The following is a 22,585-nucleotide window of genomic DNA, read 5'->3' on the forward strand; positions in this document are numbered from 1 at the left end:
GCCCAGGGTCACAAGGAACAGCAGTGGGAATCAAACTCTGTTCTCCTGGTTCTCAACTCACCGCTCTGATCATTAGGCTACTCCACAAACATGTGCTCTGGTCTGGCAGATTCTCTGTAGAATCTAAGAGACTGACAGCTCCGTGCTGAAAATTGGTTAAATTTCTTACAAAGTTTTGTGGAAGGACATGGGAAGGAAGAGGGCGATCTTTGATGCTCATTTGCTACAGTAGAAAAAGGAAGATGACAAAAAATATCTGAACAAAGAGATATCTTATTTGTGGTCCTACTCTTATGATTGGCAACTGGAATCTATCCTTAATGAGAACTGTGCAGTGTGGGTCTTTTTCTTTGTTACCTATTTAACAGAAGCAGCTGCAGCTAATGCAGATGGCTTGCTTCTTGCCCTTTTGTATTAGAATTGCCTCCGAGTCAAACAACAAACAAAGAAGGTGCATTAAGCCTGTAAGTCCCTGACACTACCTTATGCAGAGTAAGGTAGGGATGAGAAGGGACCCTGTGTACTCACGTCACTGCTCCTTGTGACGCTGGGCAAGTCACTTAATCCCCCCCCCCCCAATGCCCCAGGTACGTTAGCTAGATTGTGAGGCCGCCGGGACAGACAGGGAAAACTGCTTGAGTACCTGAATAAATTGCATGTAAACTGTTCTGAGCTCCCCTGGGAGAATGGTATAGAAAATTGAATAAATAAAAATAAATAAATTGCACGGCACAGAAACACATGCAATGCAAAGAATAAAACCTCTCCCTGTTTTCCAACAGTGGCGACTATGGTTTCAGTTGGTATAAGCATGGCAAACTACTGGCATTTTCTGGTTTATTCTAGACATGTTTACACCAACACCAAGAAAACACCTGTGAAATTACCAGCGAGTCCTCCCTCCAGTTTTTCATGCATCCTCTGCTCAGTATACCCCAGACCTTCTCCAGTACAGCCACTGTAGGATAAGCGTATCCAAGCATTCTTTGGAGTTGAGAAACTCAGCCAGCCAGCAAAATAGCAATAAAGGAGCCTCTCTTAAAATTAACAAGTGATGAGCTGTGATTTCAAGGCCTCTCTCCATGGTCTCAGGCTGCGCACATGAATGTGTAGCCTGGAAAGGAAGAGGGGTAGGAGGGTGTAGGTGCCGACAGCAAGAAGGGAATGATTATCTATCATGAATCCCTCACATAGACTCAACATATAAAACATCTCATTTTAGACTCCCCCAAAAAATCTTCCCAGAGGTAGAACTGAAAGCAGATGGATAACCACACCACATTAGCCAACTTTATATACTCAAGTTCTGCTGCTTTTTAAGGAAGAACAGACCTGGTTATAAACATTGGTTCCAAGAAATTGTAGGCTGCTTCTGACACATATAGTGTAGAACACGGGCTCTGCATTGGTCCTTTAACAGTGAGCAGACATCACTCATTCTTCAATATAAACTTTCACAGATAATTTTTAAAAGTTATTTTAAGTCATTTAAATACAAATTAACAACTTCTGTTTACTGTACCATCGAGAAAGATCACAGAGAATGAAACCCAAATATTCCAGATAAAAGACAACAATCATTCCTGGCAGCAAATCAAGGCAAGTTTTCTTCAGATCATAGGGCCCAATTCATTAAGCTCACCGATCGTGTTTGCGATCATGTACCGACCCGATTCACTAATCTCATGGCTGATCAACCTCCAATCTCATCTGCGCATGCAAATGATGGGAAACGGCATGGCAAAGTAGGAAGGATGTGATTCACTAAACTCAAGGAGCACCAATTAGGCTGGCTGATCCAAAAAGGAGCAACTGCTGAGGACCAGTCTCTCATGGCCCTGCCGACTCTCCTGCCTCGACTCTACAGTAGTTTCCAAAGCTGAGAAAATGGTGTCCTGCCAGCATAAATACAACTTTTTTTCACTCAGCTTCAACGTGACAACTGTTCAACTCTCCTGCTCCCCCGACTCTTCTGCTCTCTGCCGCCCTGCCCTGTAATGTGAGCTCGTGTTTTTAACCCACGGGTTTAAAGCAGAGCTGCACTGTGGCGAAGGGGGGACGGGGAGAGCGAGTGCTGCCTGCAATGGTCAGCTGAGCCGGCAGAAAGGGAAGGGGGAGAGCGGTAAGCGCTGCCAGCAGGACTCTGTCATAGCAGTTGCCATGAGCTTGTCTGACTTTTACAATGTACTAAAGTTTACAGCAGTAATTAATTGAACTCATATTGTTCATTGCTATGCTACTAAATGTAGAAGATGTCTGCCAATGTTTCATTCCAGTGCTGAGAAGAGTGGGTGAGGCTCGGTCCCTGGAGCCAGCGAGAGGGAAGTCAGGCGAGCAAGCGCATGCGCAGACCATCTACAGGCAAAGAAGATGGTGTGCACATGCGTCAGGATCGCTATCTAGTATCACTCTGAGGTCAGTGTGGGGCGTGCCTTCGATCACGTTCATTTGCATGCAGATTCGTTGTGAATCGGTCAGCCAGCTATGGATCGACAAGGTTAGTGAATCTAGGCCAAAGTGACAACCCTTTTGAGAATCCACCCTCTATTATTTTTGGATTCTGTGAAATCCCCAACAGGGACAGTGTAGAGAGATCCCATCAGAGTAATCAGATGAATAATTAGTGTTAATTGATTTTAAACCACTTGTTCTATTTGTGCTGTCACCTCTCAAACAAATGCAACTTTTGGCCCCATATCTTACCTGAAGAATTTGAACAATGAAGTCAAGTCACTGATGTAGCAAAACATAGAGAATGCCAAATTGTAGACCTCCCAAGCAGCCTGCTCTCAGACATTTGCTCCAGCAGTATCTTTCATTAAGCCACGGAGCCATAGCTGTTAAACCACTGTTTCTGATTAATTTCCCCACCCTCCACTACCTAGGTACTCATCTGCTACTTCATCCCCACCCTATGATATTCTTTCCCTTTCAATATCCACACCTATCAAACATACTAACCTCAAACCTCTACCCTCAAACATCCCCCTCCTCCCAATGTTTTGGTAAATCTGGAGCAAGATTTTGATGAAGCAGCAAGAAACTTCTATTTCTTTTTTCAGATGAATGAAGTTTTTTCACATATGAATATGAAGTCTGTTCAAAAAATTCCAGGATTGATTTATAAAAATGTATTAAATAATATTACAACTTATTCCATTGGGTCCCCTTCCCTACGTATACACTTTTCCCAACATTGTTTCCACTTCTGGAAACAGTCCTTAAACGCATCTTCATCTTCAGGAATCGCCAAAAGTTGCTGCATCAAATTTTGCTTTATGTCTTCCATGCTTTCAGCATGGATTTAAGCTTAGGAAACAAGAAGTCCACAGGTGTCAGATCAGATCGGGTTTTTTAGGGTTTTTCTTCTGGTTGTCGGTATTCAACCGTGGAACAAACATTGCCACATTGCAAGACATCTGCAACTTCTCTGTTAGAATGTTGTGGCATGAACCAATGGAGATGTTGCATTCCTCTGCCAATTCTTGATAATCGTTGATTAGCACGCACAAAAACCCTCACTTAGAAACATGTTGGCAGATAAAGGCCAAAGAGCCCATCTAGTCTGCCCATCCACAGTAACTATTATCCCTTTCTTTCTAAGAGATCCGACATGCCTCTCCACAACCTTCTTGAATTCAGACATAGTCAGTCTCCACCACCTCTTTCAGGAGATTGTTCCATGCATCTACCACCCTTTTTGTAAAAAAGTATTTCCTTAGATTTCTCTGGAGCCTATCACCTCTTAACTTCATGCTATGCCCTCACATTCCAGAGCTTCCTTTCAATTGAGACTCAACTCATGCGCATTTACACCACGTAGGTATTTAAACAGCTCTATCATATCTCCCCTCTCCCGACTTTCTTCTAAAGTATACATATTGAGATCTTTAAGTCTGTCCCCATATGCCTTATGATGAAGACCACACAGCATTTTAGTAGCCTCCATCGTCAATTGACATTGATGGTCGTCCAGTTTGCAAATCGTTTTCCAATGATTCACGACCATTTTAAAGCATGAATACCATTTAAACCACCTTCCATGACTCATGACATGTTCCCCATAAGCCACTTTCAACATTTAATAAGTTTGTGTAGCGGTCTTACCCAAGTTATAACAGAACTTCACGCTGCAGTACTGCTCATTGAGGTCGCACTTGCACATGATGAAAAATAGCCGATCACGAAAACACACTTTCACAAAAACTACTGTAGCTTGGAAACGAAAACAGATATCAACAAATGGAAAAAAGGAGGTTACCCATGAAGTTTAGAGCAACTCAACGCCACCTAGCGTGTCTCAAAAGACCTTCCCATTGGTGCGTCATTCAAACTGTCCTGGAACTTTTTGAACAGACCTCGTATTGTTAAAGTTGTTGGAGCATTAGAATTCTGAGGTACAAATTTGGGGGGATTCAAGATACAACCCTGAATGAACAGTTTAATTTTTTGATGTGTGTGTGTGGGGGGGGTTGGCTAATGATTATATCTGGAAGCTTAAACCTAAAGCCTGTTGGCTGATGTGGAGTAAAAGACCTCAGTCAACACCATCACATTTCCGTTACATTGATTTTGATATTTTGTATTTTTCCATTTGCTGTGACTCACTACAGCAGTGATATTTGATTGTATTGTTTGTATGTTTTCAGTTTTCAAGTTTTGTAACTTTACCAATTTCCCTATCCTCCACTGTACCAATGAGCCTTCCTTTCAACTACTAAAATTATTTATTATAGTTAACGACATAAAAAAAATCACATTGTCTAAGCAGTGCAGAGCGGGCCCTTACCTAGCATGACTGACCAGAACTGTAAACTAGCACTGATCAGTACAACACTTAAGAAATAATCCATATGAGAAGGAGCAGAACGCTAAAAAGGGCTATTTTCAAATTATGTGTTTCAGAACAAAATCTGTGCATACTTTCACTATGAAGCTCGGGGGCAGGTGTAAGGTATCCTTGGATTTCTGCACATTTCTTTCTAAAGAAAACTGGCACGCGTAAAGTTAAAATTGCCATCTACACTTGTTATTTTCCTTCTCTAAATGAAAACAGCTTTCCTAGGAACATGTCCCTTCAATGCAGCTAAAACGATGCAATATTGCATATTGACACATCAAGGGAAGGGAGGAAGGGACTGATTTTCAGATAGCCAATTACTGTAATATGAGGAACACATTTTTTACATAAGTAAAACACACTATGCCAGTTGTCCTTCCAGGGTCAGGAACTGCTTTGTCTAATGGGGTTAGTGGTACTGGAAGCTAAACCATGTTTGTTTCAATGATTAGGGGACAAAAGCCCTGGGGGGGGGGGGGGGTTCTAGCCAGTCTGCTCAGATTAGCATCAACATCTTATTTAGTTTACACTGCTACTGTCCTGACTTCAAGGTTCATCTTGTCATGTGGCAAATTCATGAAGATTAAAAAGGATTGAAATGACTCCAAATGGAGAGTCAAAACAGTCTCTTTATCTTACTGGGGGGGAGGGGGGAGATTCCAGATCACCAAAATGAGCCAGTTAAATACTATCTTCTTCCCGCTCCTCTTCATGAACAGCTGGAATATTATTTTCTGGAAAGGGGGAGGGAGGGTGGCAAAGAAGGTGGCTGGCCTGAAACAAGAGCATTCTGCCTTTTCTGTCTTGTTGGGTTGCTTTGTCCTAGACAAGCTCTACCTGCAGAAGCACTGCTGTCATTCAACAATCTACCCGCCCAAGTTGGACACAGATCAAATTTCAGTCAACTTAAAAAAATCTGTACAAAAAAGCCAGTTACAGAGAGCTTTACACAGCCCCAAGGAGGCTTCTCAGCTTACAAGGGGCTCTCCTCCAGATCTGGCTTTGTTTTTTTAACTGCCAGGTCCTCATTATGGGCTTTACGAATATGCCTGTACAAGTCCCCAGACTGCGTGTAACTCCTCATGCAGTAGCGGCACTCATACGGGCGCTCTCGTGTGTGTACAGTGGCATGGCGTCTCAATGTGTATGAGCAGGAGAAAGTCTTGCCACAGGTCTTACAGGTAGGTACGTCATCTGTAAATACACCAAAATTAGGGTGCCCCTCGTAGTCCTGCAAATACATTTGCTCATGCAGTGGGGGTGTCACCATGCTGGCATAGGGCTGCGTCCCTGGTACAGAAATCATGTGATATGGGAGGTGTTCCTGAGCCAGGAACCCTTCCTGTGAGGGTACCTCGTCCATGGCTGTGCTTTGTTCAAAACTTTCCACTTGCCTTCCACAGCTGCCTCCTGACACCCCCTCCCCTCCAGGAGGCAGCTCAACTCTCATCTCCATATTCCTGTAACGCTGGTGCTCAGCTCCATCTGTCTCCTCATCAGAAATTACGATGGCTTCCACTTTAACTTTAACAGGTTCAAGCTCAAACCCCTTTGGGTAAAATTCTGGGTGGGGTGGTTTGGGTTCTGCCGCTGAGCCCTCGGTAGCAGTGTCTGCAGCAGGTGGCGTTTCTTCTGAGTTAACAGGAGGAAAATAATTGAGGGGCATGGTTTCAGTGGAGCTGCTAGGGCTTGAGAGCGAGACGTCTGTCATGGTAGGAAAAGATGCCTGTGTGACTGAGACCTGCGGAGAATCTACTTCCATGCCAGGCTGTGTTGTGTCTGCCACGTCAGCCGTAAGCACCGCTGGCTCTGCTTTCTCTGGAGAGCAGGTGCTTCTGGCCTCCTCCTTCTGTCTTTTCATTGCCTCACAGGACTGTTGCTCCTGGCTCTGACTCTTGCACCTGGAGGTGCTGGGCAACATCTCCAAGCTTCCCGCTGGCTCTTCTTCTCGCTTAGTGCTATCAGCCTCAGCCGTGGCTCGTGCTTGCAGTTTCTTTTTGCACACCTTAACTATGTCGTTCATGTGCAGGTAGCTGGCTGCAGCCAACACATCTTCCACAGGGGTACTGTGGAAGGAGAGCAAGCCCTCATACATAAATTCCAAGAGGAGCCCGAAGGCCGGTGCCGTGACAATTTCACTGTTGATGAATACCAAGTCTCTCTTGTCCAGACGCTCCTTATAGAACATGTGGAAGAAAGTGCTGCAAGAGGCTAAGACAGCCCGATGTGCAAGGAACTGGGTGGTACCAACGAGCACAGTACAGTCACATAGGAAACCCTGGTGTCTCTGGTCACGCAGACTCTGCAGCAGCTGTTTGCTGTGGTCAGGAAACTCCATTGTGGACAGACACCTTCAGAAGTTCAGAGCGGCAGCCAGCATGCCTCTGCCAGACAGAAAGAAAATAGTATTCAGCAGCAGACAAGCTCAAACTTTCATGATCCTTTGGCTAGAACTTAATTCAACAAACCCCAAGTCAAAATCATTTTAGCTTGTCGATTTTGACACAGACATTGGAAGTGCATTAGTGGTGCCTTGGAATTATCCCACTCCCTTATCTTCTGAAAAGGGCATCTAGCCTGACCAATACCAGTAGGGAGCATAGCTGGGGTCCTGAGTACCAAATGCCAGGCTTAAAAGTGATGAGAGTTAAAAGCAAGAGTGGCATGGGGTTCAGAGGTTTACAAGTAGCCTTACTGTAAGATCCCTCCAACGGGGTTAAATTTAAAACAGTATTTGTAACAGAAAGTCAAATTATATCCCCAAAGAAGCCAAAGTAACCCCAGGGGAAGGGGAGGTGAAAAATGTTCTAAGCCCTGAAGTAATAAAGTCAAGAAAGGATGGAGGAAGAAGCCACACAGAACGACGATATATGGCTCCCAAATGCAAGCAGTGGCTTGATTGGGGTCATTTTTGGGAGTGCTACCACCCCCCTCCCCAGCCGACAAACCTTTGCTAACAACTTTATTAGCAATATCTTTACCCAAACATTTTATATCATAGTTTTTTTTTCCTTTTTCTGAATTGTGAACACCTTCATATCAGAAATGCCAAGTCCCACTCATTAGAAGTGTGTCACACTCATTTGAAAGCCCTCTCACTTTCACTTTCATTCTACATATGCTCTTTCAGTCCACTTGGGTGGTAGGATTTGACTATAGCAGTGTTTCCCCAACTTATTCAAGCCAAGTACCCCTAAGACAAATTTCAACTGAGTACCCCCAAGCTCCGATCAGCTTTGGCATGTGTACATTCCAAAAGCTAATATATTTTAATCACAATGTAGAAAACAAAATTACTTTTTCTACCTTTGTTGTGTGGTTTTCAGACGCTTATAATACCATTCTATTTTATCTATAAATACATGTTCCTTAATTTTAGCATTTTTTTAATGACGGCATAAAAAGAGACTCCTTTTTTGCCCCCTCTTTTCTTTCAAATTTTTGTAGTTCTTCCCTTTTTTCCCTTCTCAATTCTTTCTCATTGTATATCTAATTTTCTCGTAATCATTTTCTCTTTTCTTTTCATTTGAATTTTATTATTGTAAACCACCCATATAATTTTTTATGAGTGGTATATCAAATTTTAAACAACTTGAAACTTGATCATTTTATTTTTCTAATCATGCTGGTTCCAATATCTGGTTTATGCTTTACTCTATCATCTTTTGACTCTCTTGCCAGGGTCTTCTGTCCATTTGACATTTCTTTCTTCATGCCTATCATCCATGTCCCCTTTCTGTATCTCTCTCTTTCCCCATTTCCAATATCTCCTCTGTGTAAGTGTATCTCCCTAGCCTTGCAGCATCCCCTCTCTGTCTCTCCCCTGCCATGCAGCATTTCCTCTGTGTCTCTCTTTCCCCCAGCCATGCAACAATTCCTCTTTCACTCTTTGTGTGCATCTTTCTCTCTAGCCATGCAGCATCTCTTTTTTGTGTATGTCTCCCCAGCCATGTGGTGTTTCCTCGGTCTTTCTCTTGCCATGCAGGATCTCTCTGTATGTGTCTCTTCTCCCCTCAAGCCATCCAGGATATCCTGTCTCTTTCTATCCCTGTGCCATACAGCATCGCATCTGTCTCTTCTCCCCATCACCATCTTCCCTCTCTCTTTCCTGCCCTGCCATATAGCATTTCTTCTTTTTCCCGCTCTGCCATCCAATATCTTCTGTTTCTCTCCCCCCCACACAATCTTCTTTCTCTACCCCCCCTCCCCCACTAGCCAATATCAATCTTCTTTCTCTCCTCCCTGACCTAGCGATCTAGAATCTCATCTGTGCCTCCCTTTTTCTCTTACTCTCCCTCACCATCCAGTATTGGGAAAGGGATTGGGACTTGTATACCGCCTTTTTGTAGTTTTACAACTACACTTTTCTCTTCCCTTGCCCAATTTTGCACCCTTGACTCACTCCTCCCACCATTCAGCATTGCCCCATCGCTCTCTCCTCACCCCATATCTAGCATCAGTCTCTCTTCCCTCACACCATTGTCCTGGCTGTCTTTCCTCTCCTCCCAAAATCCCTTATCATATCTCTTCCCCTTACCCCACCATCCAGTATTGCCCTCTCTTTCTGATTCCCACCATCATCTATCTCTTTCCTTCTACCATCTCTTTCTTTCTCCCTCCACTACAGCATCCCTCTTTCCTACTTCATCTCTGGTCACTCATTCCTTCACCAACACCTCCAACCATCCCTTTGCTCAACCACTTGCCACTGTCTTCCTCTCCCTACCACCACATACTCATTGGCTGGCTGCTGCAATGACACTAGGAAATAGAAATGATATCCTTCCCCTCCCTACCAACTACCCATTCATTCACCCGCTGTCTCTCTGATTTTATGACAGCAAGCAAAGTGAGGCAGTGCTATTACCTTGTGTGCACCATTGATGGCTCAGGCTGGTCCTGCTCCATATGATGTAATTTCCTGTTTTGTTTACTCTTTCCAAAAATACTAGGACTAGGGGGCATGCAATGAAGCTACTAAGAATTAAATTTAAAACAAACCAGAGAAAATATTTCTTCACTCAATGTTTAATTAAACTCAAATGCATTGCCAGTTCGCTTATCGGGGTTTGAAAAAGGTTTGGATAATTTCCTAAAACAAAAATGCGGATGGGCAGACTAGATGGGCCATTTGGCCTTTATCTGCCATCATGTTTCTATGTTTCTATTATTAAGATGGACTTGGGAAAATCCACTGCTTATTCTTAGGATAAGCACTAAAATCTGATTTACTTTTTTGAGCTCTTGTGACCTGGCCTGGCCACTTTTGGAAACAGGGCTTGATGGAGCTTTGGTCTGTCCCAGCTGGTATGGCAACTCATATTCTTAAGATATTGATAGAAGGGGATAGTTGAGAAATCTCTGGCTTTCACCCAAAGACTTAGGAATTATATTCCTTTTATTTATTTTGAGCATTTGTTATACCACCATTTGCCAGCCATATTTAAATTACTGGAATGCTAGAGGTGTAGGATCTTTGGCTGCTGTGGATTGATGTCACTTTGCCACAGTGATGTATGAAAACTCCATTTGCCCCAGCCCACCATACATCATAAGCAGCCTCTGTCTCTGGCTCTTAGCATCATTGAGAGCTCAGGATAAAGAACAAAAAAGTTTCCCAGGAGCAGCAAAATACCTTTGTAGTTGATAGGTTCAAACAAAACTCCTCCATCTCTGATGACCGAGCCCCCTAGTTCTGAAGCTATGTGGGGTAAAGACCTTGGCCAAGGCCCCAGTAGCCCATACCATTAACTGCCATTTTTCTGCCTCCAGCAGCTGACTCTTTGTGGTCAATTAGACAATCACTTTGTGAAAAAGTAACAGTTACAACAGCCGCTGCTCTGAAACACCAGTGAAAGAGAAAAAAACAGGAGCGGAAGAGAGACTGAGGGAAGAGAAATGCAAGAACAGAAAAGGGGGACAAAGGGGATCAAGGGAGAAGAAGGGTTAAGAGAGAAATGTGTGATTGAAACTATCTCTTCCTGACATAGCTTAGGAATCAGCCCCTGGGACATTTTTCCCAGACAGTGAAAACAAAGTGTAACAAACTGTATGAACTTTTATTCTGTGAAACTATAAACACCAAACCAAAGTAGCTTCTAGAATTCTGAAAGGAAACACTTCTTTTTCCAGTCCTGACTGCTAGATGTTGTTAGTGGTGGTGTGCTGGTGTCCTCCTATTCTCTTTGATTTTGTACCATCTTGTACCTCGTTTCTCGTCTGGGAATCTCGATTTTGTTCCATGTTATAACAATAATAACTTTATTCTTCTATACCGCCACAGTCGAAAGACTTCTAGGCGGTTCACATCGAAGAAGGCTGGACAATCAGTGAATTACATAAGAAATAGATAAAAGGACAACATATTACACCAAGATTGACAGAGGGAAAATATAACTTAATAAGTGGTGAGGTTTCAGTTTAGGAGATGAATTTGTCAAATAGTGTGGTTTTAATTGCTTTCCGGAATGCGAGTCCACTTGAAACGGTAGCGCCGCATGGAAATATAACATCCATGCCTTATTAAAATTAGCTTTAATCTAATTACTGATTGCTTGTATGTTTCCTATTGGTGAGATAGTAGCTACAAGTTTACCTGCGGTGGTTTATATATATATATAATTTATTTTTTTTTTTTTACACCAAGAGTAGGGGCTCCCTTAACTAAGGTACATTAACAATTATTGTGAGCTAAAAGCTAAGAAGCCCATTTTTCCCTATGTTTTTTTAACATTTAGCACACACTCTAATTGTTAGCACACCTTAGTAAAATTTGCCCTAGGGGAAGGATTCAACTAGATACAGCTGTGTTTATACTGTACTATAAAGTTTCTTAGGATTTAGGAGCCAGGCTTGTAACGACTAGAATTTGTATTCATTTATAAATTGTAGATGCATCATGTGCTCAAAATGATGTACAGCAATTTGTTTAACACAGTAGGAGGGAAGGAGCAGATAGATAAGAGGCAACTGCTCTCACCTTTACCCATCCAACTTCAGTCTATCATCTGGCAATGGAAAGGCTTTAGGCAATAGGAGAGAAGTCAAAGCTGCAGTTAAGAGCAGGTGGGTAGGATGGTGCATCCACCCACCTACCCCCAAAATCAGCAACCTTAGCCTCTCTCCATTCCCACCTGTTCTTAGCAGCTGCATTTTTAGTAAAATGTTTAATTCTGCGATTAAAGGCAGGGCATAGCCAGAAATCCCATTGGGGGGGGGGGGGGGGGGAGGGCATGCATTGTCTCTCCCTCATCCCCCACATTAGGTAGCATACCTTTGCTGGTTGGAATGCTGAAGCCTCACCAGTTGAAGAAATCCATTGCCATTGCCATACAATTGTATTTTTTTTTTTAATTAAGAGATTACTGAGCACATTATTTCAAAGCAGCCTATTGCAGCTGAGACGGTGCCTCAGCAGTCTACAAAGGGTGTTTTAGATATATACATGGAGGATGTTTCTGGATGAGGGAATGAGTGTGCTTCTTCATTATGTGTGCTATATTTCCTATTGAGAAGGAGTGTAGCGTAGTGGTTAGAGCTACAGCCTTAGCACCCTGAAGTTGTGGGTTCAAACTCCACACTGTTCCTGTGATCCTGGGCAAGTCACTTAATCCTCCACTACCCCAGGTACATTAGATTGTGAGCCCACTGGGACAGATAAGGAAAATGCTTGAAGTACACCTGTACACTTTGAGTAAGGTTGTATAACTACAAAAAGGTGGTATACAAGTCCCTTTCCCTATTAAATTACTGGCATTCTATCCCTTTTTTATCTTTAGACTGTAAACCGCTTTGATTTGTATTATTAGAAAGGCAGTATAGCAAGAATTTAAAAAAACTATTTAAAGGTAAGCTGAGTGGCAGTGCGTCCAGAAGGGGGGGAGGGGAGGATGATAGCAGTTGCACTGGGTCCCGGGGAGAGAGGAGATGCCAGATCGACCAAGTGAAAAGTTATACAGTAGCCACCGTTGATTAGCGATACTGTCACATTTAGAAATACAGTAGCAACCATATATTTTAAAGAATCTTGCACAATCTTCAAAAGTGCCTCTCATGAGCTGTAAATTATGCTACATAAGATTCATGCAATACATATGATCTGGTGATTTTGTTTTTCCATTTATTGAAAACTTTGAAAAAATGCTTGAAAACATTCAATATAATTCTTAAAGAAAAGAAATTACCGGTATATGATTCTCTTTAAACAGCATCAGGTGGGGACATGTCTCTCCAACATGTTTTGCCTGTCGGCTTTCTCAAGGAAGTTCCCCCAACTTTTCACACACTGCTATCACAACTTGTGTTTGTTCTCAAACACGGGTCGGGATGGCAGTGTGTGAAAAGTTGGACGGACATCCTTGCATTCTGGCATCTCTCTTGCTCTCCTCTCCCTTCCCTTTTCTTCCTGGTCTTCTTGATTTATTTTCTGTCTGTCATGATTAAATTCTCTCTTAATATCCAGTCCTCAAATTCCCTCTTTTCACTGCTCCCTCTCTCCCCCTTCATTCCAGCATATGCCCCCTCTTTTTCCCTCTACTCCACTTCCTTCAAGACCACTGGGGGGGGGGGGGAGAGAAGAGATCTACCAGAGTATGTTGGGAGGGAGAAGGAGACAGAGATAACAGCTCTGAGGGGAGGAAAGGAGAAAAGAGATGCTAAAAACCACAGGTGGAGGAGGGAAGGAGAGATGGAGGGGAAGAAAACAGAGATGCCACACCATGGGGGGAGGGGAGGGAATAAGATGGATGGCAGACCATTGGGAGGGGGAGGGATAGATGGAAAGGGGAGACAGTGTCTGGAAGGTGCAAAGAAAGAGAACAGATGACATATGGAAAGGACAGAGAGAGGGCAGACAGTGGATGGAAGAGAGTGACAAAATGAGGAAAGCAGAAACCAGAGATGAGAAAGGTAGAATTCTTTTTTTTCTTTTGGGTAACATAGAAACTTAGAGTATGACGGCAGAAAAGGGCCGACGGCCCACCATGTCTGCCCACTCAAGAACCCTCCCTCGAGAATCCGTCTATTAAGTAGTATTGTAGCAGTGTTGATAAACGTTTATAAATAGAAACTGGAAACAAGGTGATCCTTTTATTGGACTAATTTTAATACATTTTTTTACTAACTTTCAAGCTTCCAAGTTTATTTAATCTTTGATATACTGTTTATCAAATATATACCTAAGCGGTTAACAATTATGTTATTTAAAAAAAAAAAATAAAAAGAGTAAAAAATAAAAAGAAATTTAGAAGGGAGAACAATACAAACTGACTTACTGGTAAGTGAATAAGTACATCGAGATGAAAAAACCCCAAAAGAGGGAGGGATGCAAGGGGAGGTGATTGAAACTAGAGGGCAGGGTAGGGTTCGCTTTAAAAGAAGCATTTTAATTTAGTATAACCAACTGCATGGAAAAAACTGCTTGGACTCTAATTGAAATGGAAGAAATCAGAGGTCGTAGGTGTCTTTGAAAAGGAATGTTTTGAGTTTGGACTTGAACTTTTCAAGAGAGGTCTCTAGTCGGAGGTCTGATGGAAGGGCATTCCATAGAGTGGGGGCAGTGACTGAGAAAATAGTTTTATGGGTTTTGTCGAGAAATAATTCACAGATAGACAGGACTGTAAGCAGATTTTGTGTGCTGGATCAAAGAGTCCGGGAAGGAGCATAAGGAATTAGAAGTTTATCGATGAAAGCTGGTGAATTGGACTGTTTGGTTTTGTATGTTAGTAGGAGTATTTTGTAGGTGATGCGGTGAGGGATGGGTAGCCAGTGTGCTTTGCACAAGAGGGGGGTGACATGGTTGAATTTTTTTTCTTTGTAGATTAGTTTAACTGCAGTGTTTTGTAAGAGTTGAAGCTGGCAAATTTCCTTTTGTGTAATGCCTTGATAAAGGGCATTGCAGTAGTTAATGTGGGGGATGACTAGAGAGTGAATCAAGATATTAATGGGGGGGGGGGGTGTCTAAAATAGAGACAATAGAGCGAATAAGTCTTAGTTTGTAAAAACATTTCTTAGTAATTGTGCTGATTTGTTGATGAAAGCTGAGATCTTCATTGATGATAACCCCAAGAAGTTTGATTTTGTTGTCAGTTTGTATTGGGCATGAATCAATACTGACGGGCATGTTCAGAGTTACTTTAGGAGAGGTAGGGAAAAGTATGCCCTTGGATTTAGAAATGTTCAAAGAAAGTTTGTTTTGTTGAAGCCAAGAACTAATTTTGTTAAATTATGTAAACTGCGTCGAGCTCTACGAACGTGGAGATGATGCGGTATACAAACCTAAGGATTAGATTAGATTAGATTATTGTTGATTTCTACTATTTCTTCAGGTGCATTTGAGTTCAGAGGGTGAAGCAGTTGAATGTTTTCGGAATATGTGAAAATAGTAAAGCCTATGGATTGTGCTAAGGTAAGTAGGACTCAAAAAGATGTTGAAAAGGAGGGAAGAACAAATGGAACCCTGCGGGACTTCGTAAGTTTGACTCCAGAAATGAAGCTAGTGATCTGATCATGCGTAATCTATGGAAGCAACCTCTGACAACTGAGCTAATTTGATCATGGTAGTCCAATTTCTGGTCCAATATGACCCGATGATCCCTAATACTTTGATTTTAGGGACGTCTTGTAGAGTAGCATGCTTAATACTAATTGATGAGTTTAACTTGATGCCTTCTTTCCAGGGGAAAAGCATAACTTTTGTTTTGGTGGTATTCAAGGTGACGGGATAATCGCGCGCCAGACGCCAGCGCGCCAACAATTTGGCGCAAGACAGAAGCGCGCGGGGGGAAAAAAATAATTTTTAAAGAGCTCCGAAGGGGGGTTTGGAGTGGCAACCCCCCCCACACACACACGCACACTATTGTTAGTGTTCGCGCTGCCGTTGCAGGGGGGGAGGGTGTGGGTGGTGAAACCCCCCACATTATAGAGAAAACGGAACTTTTCCCCCCCAAAAAGGAACTCCTCTCCAACAGCAGCGCGAACACTAACCAATAAAGTGGAGGGGTTGCCACCCCAAACCCCCCGTCGGAGCTCTTTAAAAATTATTTTTTCCCCCGCGCACTTCTGTCTTGCGCTGAATTGTCGGCGCTGGATTGTCAGCGCGCTGGCGTCTTGCACGCCACTGACTATGAACTGGTATTCAATGCTAATTTATTATTATTTAGCCAGTTTGAGATTATGGATAGTTTCTTTATTAATTGATAATAATTCTACAGAATTGGAATCTAATGCGTATAAAAGTTGTAGGTCATCTACATATGCAAATGCCGTGAAATCTATCGATAAAGGGGCTAAGAAGATGTTGAAAAATAAGGGGGATAATATTGAGCCTTGAGGGATACCAAAGATTGTTTCAACAGAATTAGAGATCGAGTTATTAAAAATGAGCCTTGATGATCTTTCTGAGAAGTATGATTGAAACCACTTGAGAACTTGATTGCTTATGCCAATGGATGTAAGTCTGTTCAATAAGAGTTAGTGGTCAATCGTTTCAAATGCTGAGCAAAGGGCCATGGTTACAGAGGAAGAGTGACCAAGACCAGAAGAGAGGAAAAGATTCTTAGCCAGTAGAGTGGAGGGGGTAAGAGAGTGGACAGACGCTTACACTAATCAATAAATTCAAAATGGTTTACAAGCAATGGCTTTCCCCAAACTAGCCTTAACATTAGTTTACAGACTTTTCCTCCAGGAATTTTTGTCCAAACTTTTTTTTTTTTTTAATCTAGTTATATCAACTGTTTTTACCACTTGCTCCAGCAATAACTCCCCCTTTTACTAAACCACGATAGCGGTTATTAGCACAGGGAGCTGCGCTGAACGCTCTGTGCTGCACCCGACACTCATAGAGTTCCTGTGATCGTCAGGAGCAGCGCGGAGCATTCAGCACGGCTCCCTGCGCTAATAACCGCTATCGTAGTTGAGTAAAAGGGCCTTCAAGTTCCAGAGCTAAAGTATAGTGTGGCACAGTGATTAAAACTACAGTCTCAGCATCCTAAGGTTGTGGGTTCAAACCCACATTGCTCCTCGTGACCCTGGGCAAGTCACTTAATCCCTTCATTGCCCCAGGTACATTAGATAGATTGTGAGCCTGCCGGGACAGACAGGGAAAACTGAATACCTGAATAAATTCATGTAAACCATTCTGAGCTCCCCTGGAAGAACAGTATAGAAAATTTAATAAAAAAATAATTGAGTGAAAAAATATTTTCTCCTGTTTATTTTAAATGTGCTACTATGTAACTTCATGGAACGTCTCAATCTTTGTACTTTTCAAGTAAACAATTGATTTACATTTAGCTGTTCAATTCCTTTCAGCATTTTATAGACCTAGGCTGCCCAAGTCCAGTCCTCGAGAACTACTGGCAGGCCAAGTTTTCAGGATATCCACAATGAATATACATGAGAGAGATTTGCCTGCACTGCCTTCTTGGTATGCAAATCTCTCTCTCATGCATATTCATTGTGGATATCCTGAAAACCTGGCCTGCCAGTAGTTCTCGAGGACCGGACTTGGGCAGCCCTGTTATAGATCAATATTGAATTCTCCTCAGCTGCCTCTTCTCCAAGTTGAAGAACCTTCCCATGAAAGTTGTTGCATCCCCTTAATCACTGGTTGCCGTTCTTTTCTTTTCCAGTTCCGTTACATCTTTTTTTTGAGAGCTGTGACCAGAACTGCACACAACACTCAAGTTGCAGTCTCATGGTATAATACAAAGGCATTATGATATTCATTATTATATTCTCTATCCCATTCCTAATGATTTATTTGATTTATAAACTTTATATACCACTTAGTATGAGAATTTACAATAAAACAATCAAATACAAATCGCAATTTAAAAAATAATAATTTTAAAACCTGATAATAATAAACAACATAATAAATCCCCAAAAAGAGAAAGGCAGCTGTTTGCTCTTTTGGTCACTGAGCAGATTTCAGTGTATTGTCCATAATGATACTTAAATCCTTTTCCTCAGTTGTGATTCCTAATGTGGAACCTATCATCAGTAGTACTACCGTGTTTCCCTGAAAATAAGACACTGTCTTATATTAATTTTGGACCCAAAAAATGCACTAGGTCTTATTTTCGGGGAAACAATGCCCAATCACAAACCCACAGCATCTTTCTATCTCCCCACCACCACGCAGCCAAACCCCCGCTGACCCTTCCAGCTCTCCCTCCCTTTCCATCTCTCCCTCCCCTCGCTGACTGCGAGACCGACATACCATTACCTTCTTCCAAACGGCAGAATCACGGCAGAAATCTAACAGGCTGCTTCAGACATTGCTGATGACATCATCAGTGATGTGGCAGAAGAATGCCCTGGCGAGAGAAGGCACGAAGCAGTACGTTTAGATTGCTGCCGCGACGCTGCTATTTGGAAGAAGGTAATGGTATGTCGGTCTCGCGATCGGCGTGAGGAGGGAGAGATGGAAGGGTCAGCGGGGGGAAGCGCTGCAGCCTACGAATCCAGCGCTTCAACTATGGCTTATATTAAGACCTACCCCGAAAATAAGCCCTAGCATGATTTTCAGGAAAACACGGTACTACTACTATTTATCACTTATATAGCACTGAAAGGCTTACACAGCACTTTACAACTTGACATTTAAGATGGTCCCTACTCAGAAGAGCTTACAATCTGCCCTGGACAAACAAACATGACATATAGGGTTGGGGATGCAGAACCCAAGGTGAGAGGAGTAAGGAGTTGAAAGCAGTCTCAAAGAAGTGGGCTTTTAACTTGGTCATGAACAATGCCAGAGATGGAGCTCGCTGTAGGGTTTCGAGCAGTTTGTTCCAAGCATATAGCACAGCAAAAAAGAAAGGAAGGAGTCTGGAGTTGGCAGAGGAGAAGAGCACAGATAGGAGGAACTTAAAAGCTGAGCATAGCTCCCAGGAGAGGAGGGGGGGGGGAACTTTGAGAGAGATAGTGAGGGGCAGCTAAGTGAATGCACTTGTAAGTCAGTAAGAGGAGTTTGAATTGTATTCAGAAACAGATGGGAAGTCAGTGAAGTGACTTTAGGAGAGGGGTAACATGAGTACAGCAGTTCTCACAGAATGAGTCGTGCAGTCAAATTCTGGACGAATTGAAGGGGAGAAAGATGGCAGAGCGGAAGACCTGAGAGTAGCGAGTTGCAGTAATCTAAGCGCAAGGTGATAAGGGCGTGGATAAGGGCTTTGGTAGTGTGCTCAGAGAGGAAGGGTCAGATTTTGGTAATATTATAGAGGAAGAAGCGGCAAGTTAGCGAAATGTTGTATCTGGGCAGAGAAAGAGGAGTCAAAGATGACCTCGAGATTGTGAGCAGATAAAACAGGGAAAATGAGAGTGTTGTCCACAGAGAATGGGGGAGGTGGGTTTAGGCAGGAAGATGAGCAGATCTGTTTTAGCCATATTCAGTTTTAGATGGTGGTGAGACATCCAGGCGGCAATGCCAAGCAGGAAGGGAGGCTGAGACTCGGCTCTGGGTTTCAGTAGAGATATCTGGTACACAGAGGTAGATCTGGGAGTCGTCAGCATAGAGGTGATACTGGAAGCTGTGGGAGGAGATCAGTACTCCAAGTGAGCAAGTGTAGATTGAGAAAAGGAGTGGTCCCAGGTCAAAGCCTCAATGTACATCAATTGATAGTGAGTTGGCTGTGGAGGAGGAATTACTGTTGCACACACTGAAGGTGTGATGGAAGAGATGGGAAGAAAACCAGGAGAGCAGAATCCTGAAATCCCAGCAAGGACAGTGTATCAAGGAGTAAGTGGTGATCAACACAATCAAAGGCGGAATATTGAAAAAGATGAGGATAGAGCAGAGGCCTTTGGATCTGGCCAGGAACAGGTCATTGGAAACTTTAGTAGGGGCAGTTTCTATGGAATGCTTGGAAGGAGAGGAAGTTCAAGCAATGGCAGTGAATGTTCAAGTAACTTGGATAAGAAGAGGAGGAGGGAGATGGGGCAATAGTCGAGGTCCAGTAAGGATTTTTTGAGAAGGGGTGTGACAGGCATGTTTGAAGGCATCAGGGACAGTTGCAGTGGAGAGTGTTAGGTTGAGAATGTGACAGATAGGAGAGATGACAGAAGGCAAGATGGTGCTGAGTAGGTGAGTGGGAATCGGATTGGAGGAGCAGATAGTGAGTTTGGAGGATGAGAGAAGATGTGTGGTTTCCTCCTCGGAGATTATGGAGGAGGAGAAGGTGGCAGGTTAGCAAAAGGAACAGATGGAGCGAGGAAAGGGGGAGGCAGCTTGGTTGAGAGCTCAAGGTGAATCTTCTGGATCTTATTGTAAAAGAACTCGGTAGAAATTGAAGGGGGGACAGGTGGTGAGGGTGCTTTGAGTAGGGAGTTTAGTGTGGTAAAGAGATAGTGAGGGTTGGAACTAAGAGAGATGATTAAGTGGATATAGTTTTCTTGTTTGGCCAATGAGATGGAAACTGGAGTGATGCCAGCATGAATTTGGAGTGTATGAAATCAGCATGCACATGGGATTTAAGCCAGAGATCTTTAGCGGAACGGGCACAGGATCGCAGGTATTGGATGCAGGGGGTCAGCAAGGGCTTGGCATGCCTAACAGGGCATGGATGCAATTGGAGGAGCAAGGGGATTGAGAGGAGAGAATTATATTATAGGAGAGGACAGCTTCATTGACAGTCTTATGTGATATAGTAGTTGAGGAGAGGGATGAAACAGCAATGGAGAAGGCTCCAGGGTCAATAGCCTGAAAGACCCTGAACATATTGGTGGCGATTGGCCAGGTTTGGGGGTGATGAATTATGAACGTGGTATTGCAGACTTTTGTGGTTCAGCAGCTGGAGGCAAGGATTAAGTCCAGGCAGCGTTGTTTCTGGTGTGTAGGAGCGGTGGAGCACAGCTGGAGATTGAATGAGAATGTTAGGGCAAGGAATCTGGAGGCAGAGTCGGAAGGGTCCTCGACATGGATATTGAAGTCACTGAGGATGAGTGCTTGAGAAAGAAGGAGAACCAGGAGTCAAAGTCAGTGACAGAGGAAGAGTGGGAAATATTGGGGGGGGGGGGGCTGTTTCTGTACCATGGCATGTATATCATCTAGTTCAGGTGATTTGCTGCTCTTTAACCCCCTCTTTTACTAAGCCGCGGTAAAGGTTTCTACCACAGCCCGGAGCGCTCAATGCTCCAACACTCATAGGGCCACAGTAGAAACATCTACCATGGTTTAGGAAAAAAAAAAAAGGGGGTGAGGTAAAGTGTTGATTTGGCTTATTATATCTTCCAGGTTCACTGGAATTTTTTTAGTTCTCCGAGTTTGATTCTGGGACTGGGAAGAGGAAAGTGCTGAGATTAGAGAGCAAGGGAGAATAAGGACATGTCAAAAACCAAGTGATGAGAGTATGAGGTGAGAACCTAGGATCAAGGGCACAGAAACTGAGGAAAGGAGATGAGATTAGTGGAAGAAGAATCCTAACTTGGGATGCAGTTATCAAACAGAACAAACTGGGAAGAAGGTATCTTTCTCTGGCTCCATCTTTCCTCCTGGTTTTCTCTCTCTCTTTCCCGCTTACTCCTGCCATCCCTCATTCTCACCGCTGACTTCATTCCCCTGCCCAGATGCTTTCTCCCACAAACATATGCCTAGCAATGCTTCCTTCTCATTGCCATTCATCTTGTTTATATTCTCTAGTTTCACTTTCTGGCCATCAGAGTTGTCAAGAGGATAACAGTGGTACCTTGAGATGAACTATCCGGCTTTGCATGTAATTAGTCACACTTTGAAGAAAGGGACATTGTAGTGTTACAGGATTCAGAGTGTGTGGAGTGACTTTTGCTAACTTTGGGCAACAGAGGAGGAAAATGCAGCCGAAGCACTGCTTCTTTCCAGCTCTGATCAGCAGCAGGGAATGAAAAGAGTGGGGTATAGGTTTCTGCGTTTCCAGAAGGACCATTTAGGGTTAACAACTCAACCTAGATAGGCTGATTCACTCTTGGGGGGGGGGGGGGGGTGTTTCTCCACTGCAGGAATGAAGTTTTAATTCTGTTTATTTTAAGGACATCAAAAGGATAATCAGAACTAAAATATGATGAATACAATAAAGGAAAAACCGACACCGAATGAACGTGTTCAAATATATGCCATAATAAATGACTACTGCAAAAAGACCAATCCTCCCATCCAGTCTTCCCCTTTATTCTGTGAAGTGTCCTTCTTCTTAAAACAAACACACAATTGTAAGCAGATTTGCTGTCAGGGTAGCGTTTTCTTTCCCGGAACCTCTTTCCTCTGCAAAGGACACATGTTGCAGCCTTTGCTGTGGCATGACAGAAAACAGGGATCTCCGTTACCAGCACATGCATGAGGAAGTGGCCTAAGCAGAATTGAATTTTTGTGGAGCAGTGGGCAATGTTTTAACATGGGCGGGCATTAGGCACCCAATTTCTTCTTCCTTCTCGGTCCCCCACCCAAATGAAAATAAAACCTACCTTAGCTGGCGGGGATCCCCCGAATCCCGCAACTGAAGAAATACAGAGCCCGGTGCGAACCAGAACACAGCAGTCAGCACATTGAACCACTCACGGCCGGCACTGCAAGCATGCTCGGTTCTGACAAGCCGAACCGAGCATGCTCATTGTGCCAGCGTCAGCAGCTCAAGCTGCTACTGCGCAGTTCTGACGGGGGGCGGGACTTAGACGCCTCATCTCCTAGACCGGAGGGATAGTGGTCCTGCCTGCTGAGTAGGTCTAAAGGAGGAGGAGGGGGGGGGCGGAAATGAAGCAGCTGAGTCCCGC

The 22,585-nt window shown here is 43.4% G+C and overlaps 1 protein-coding gene across 1 annotated transcript; it reads right to left on the bottom strand.

The window, feature by feature from the left end:
- Positions 1 to 3,842: 3,842 nt before the first annotated feature.
- On the bottom strand, positions 3,843 to 22,400 carry ZBTB3 (zinc finger and BTB domain containing 3). Its single transcript, XM_033953787.1, has 2 exons — positions 22,280 to 22,400; positions 3,843 to 7,224 (listed from the first exon to the last, which is right to left on the bottom strand). The coding sequence occupies exon 2, from the start codon at positions 7,176 to 7,178 to the stop codon at positions 5,814 to 5,816; it is 1,365 nt and encodes a 454-aa protein (XP_033809678.1). The 5' UTR covers positions 7,179 to 7,224; positions 22,280 to 22,400; the 3' UTR covers positions 3,843 to 5,813.
- Positions 22,401 to 22,585: the final 185 nt, after the last annotated feature.

This window comes from Geotrypetes seraphini, chromosome 8 (genome assembly GCF_902459505.1).
Source record: "Geotrypetes seraphini chromosome 8, aGeoSer1.1, whole genome shotgun sequence".
Taxonomy (NCBI): domain Eukaryota; kingdom Metazoa; phylum Chordata; class Amphibia; order Gymnophiona; family Dermophiidae; genus Geotrypetes; species Geotrypetes seraphini.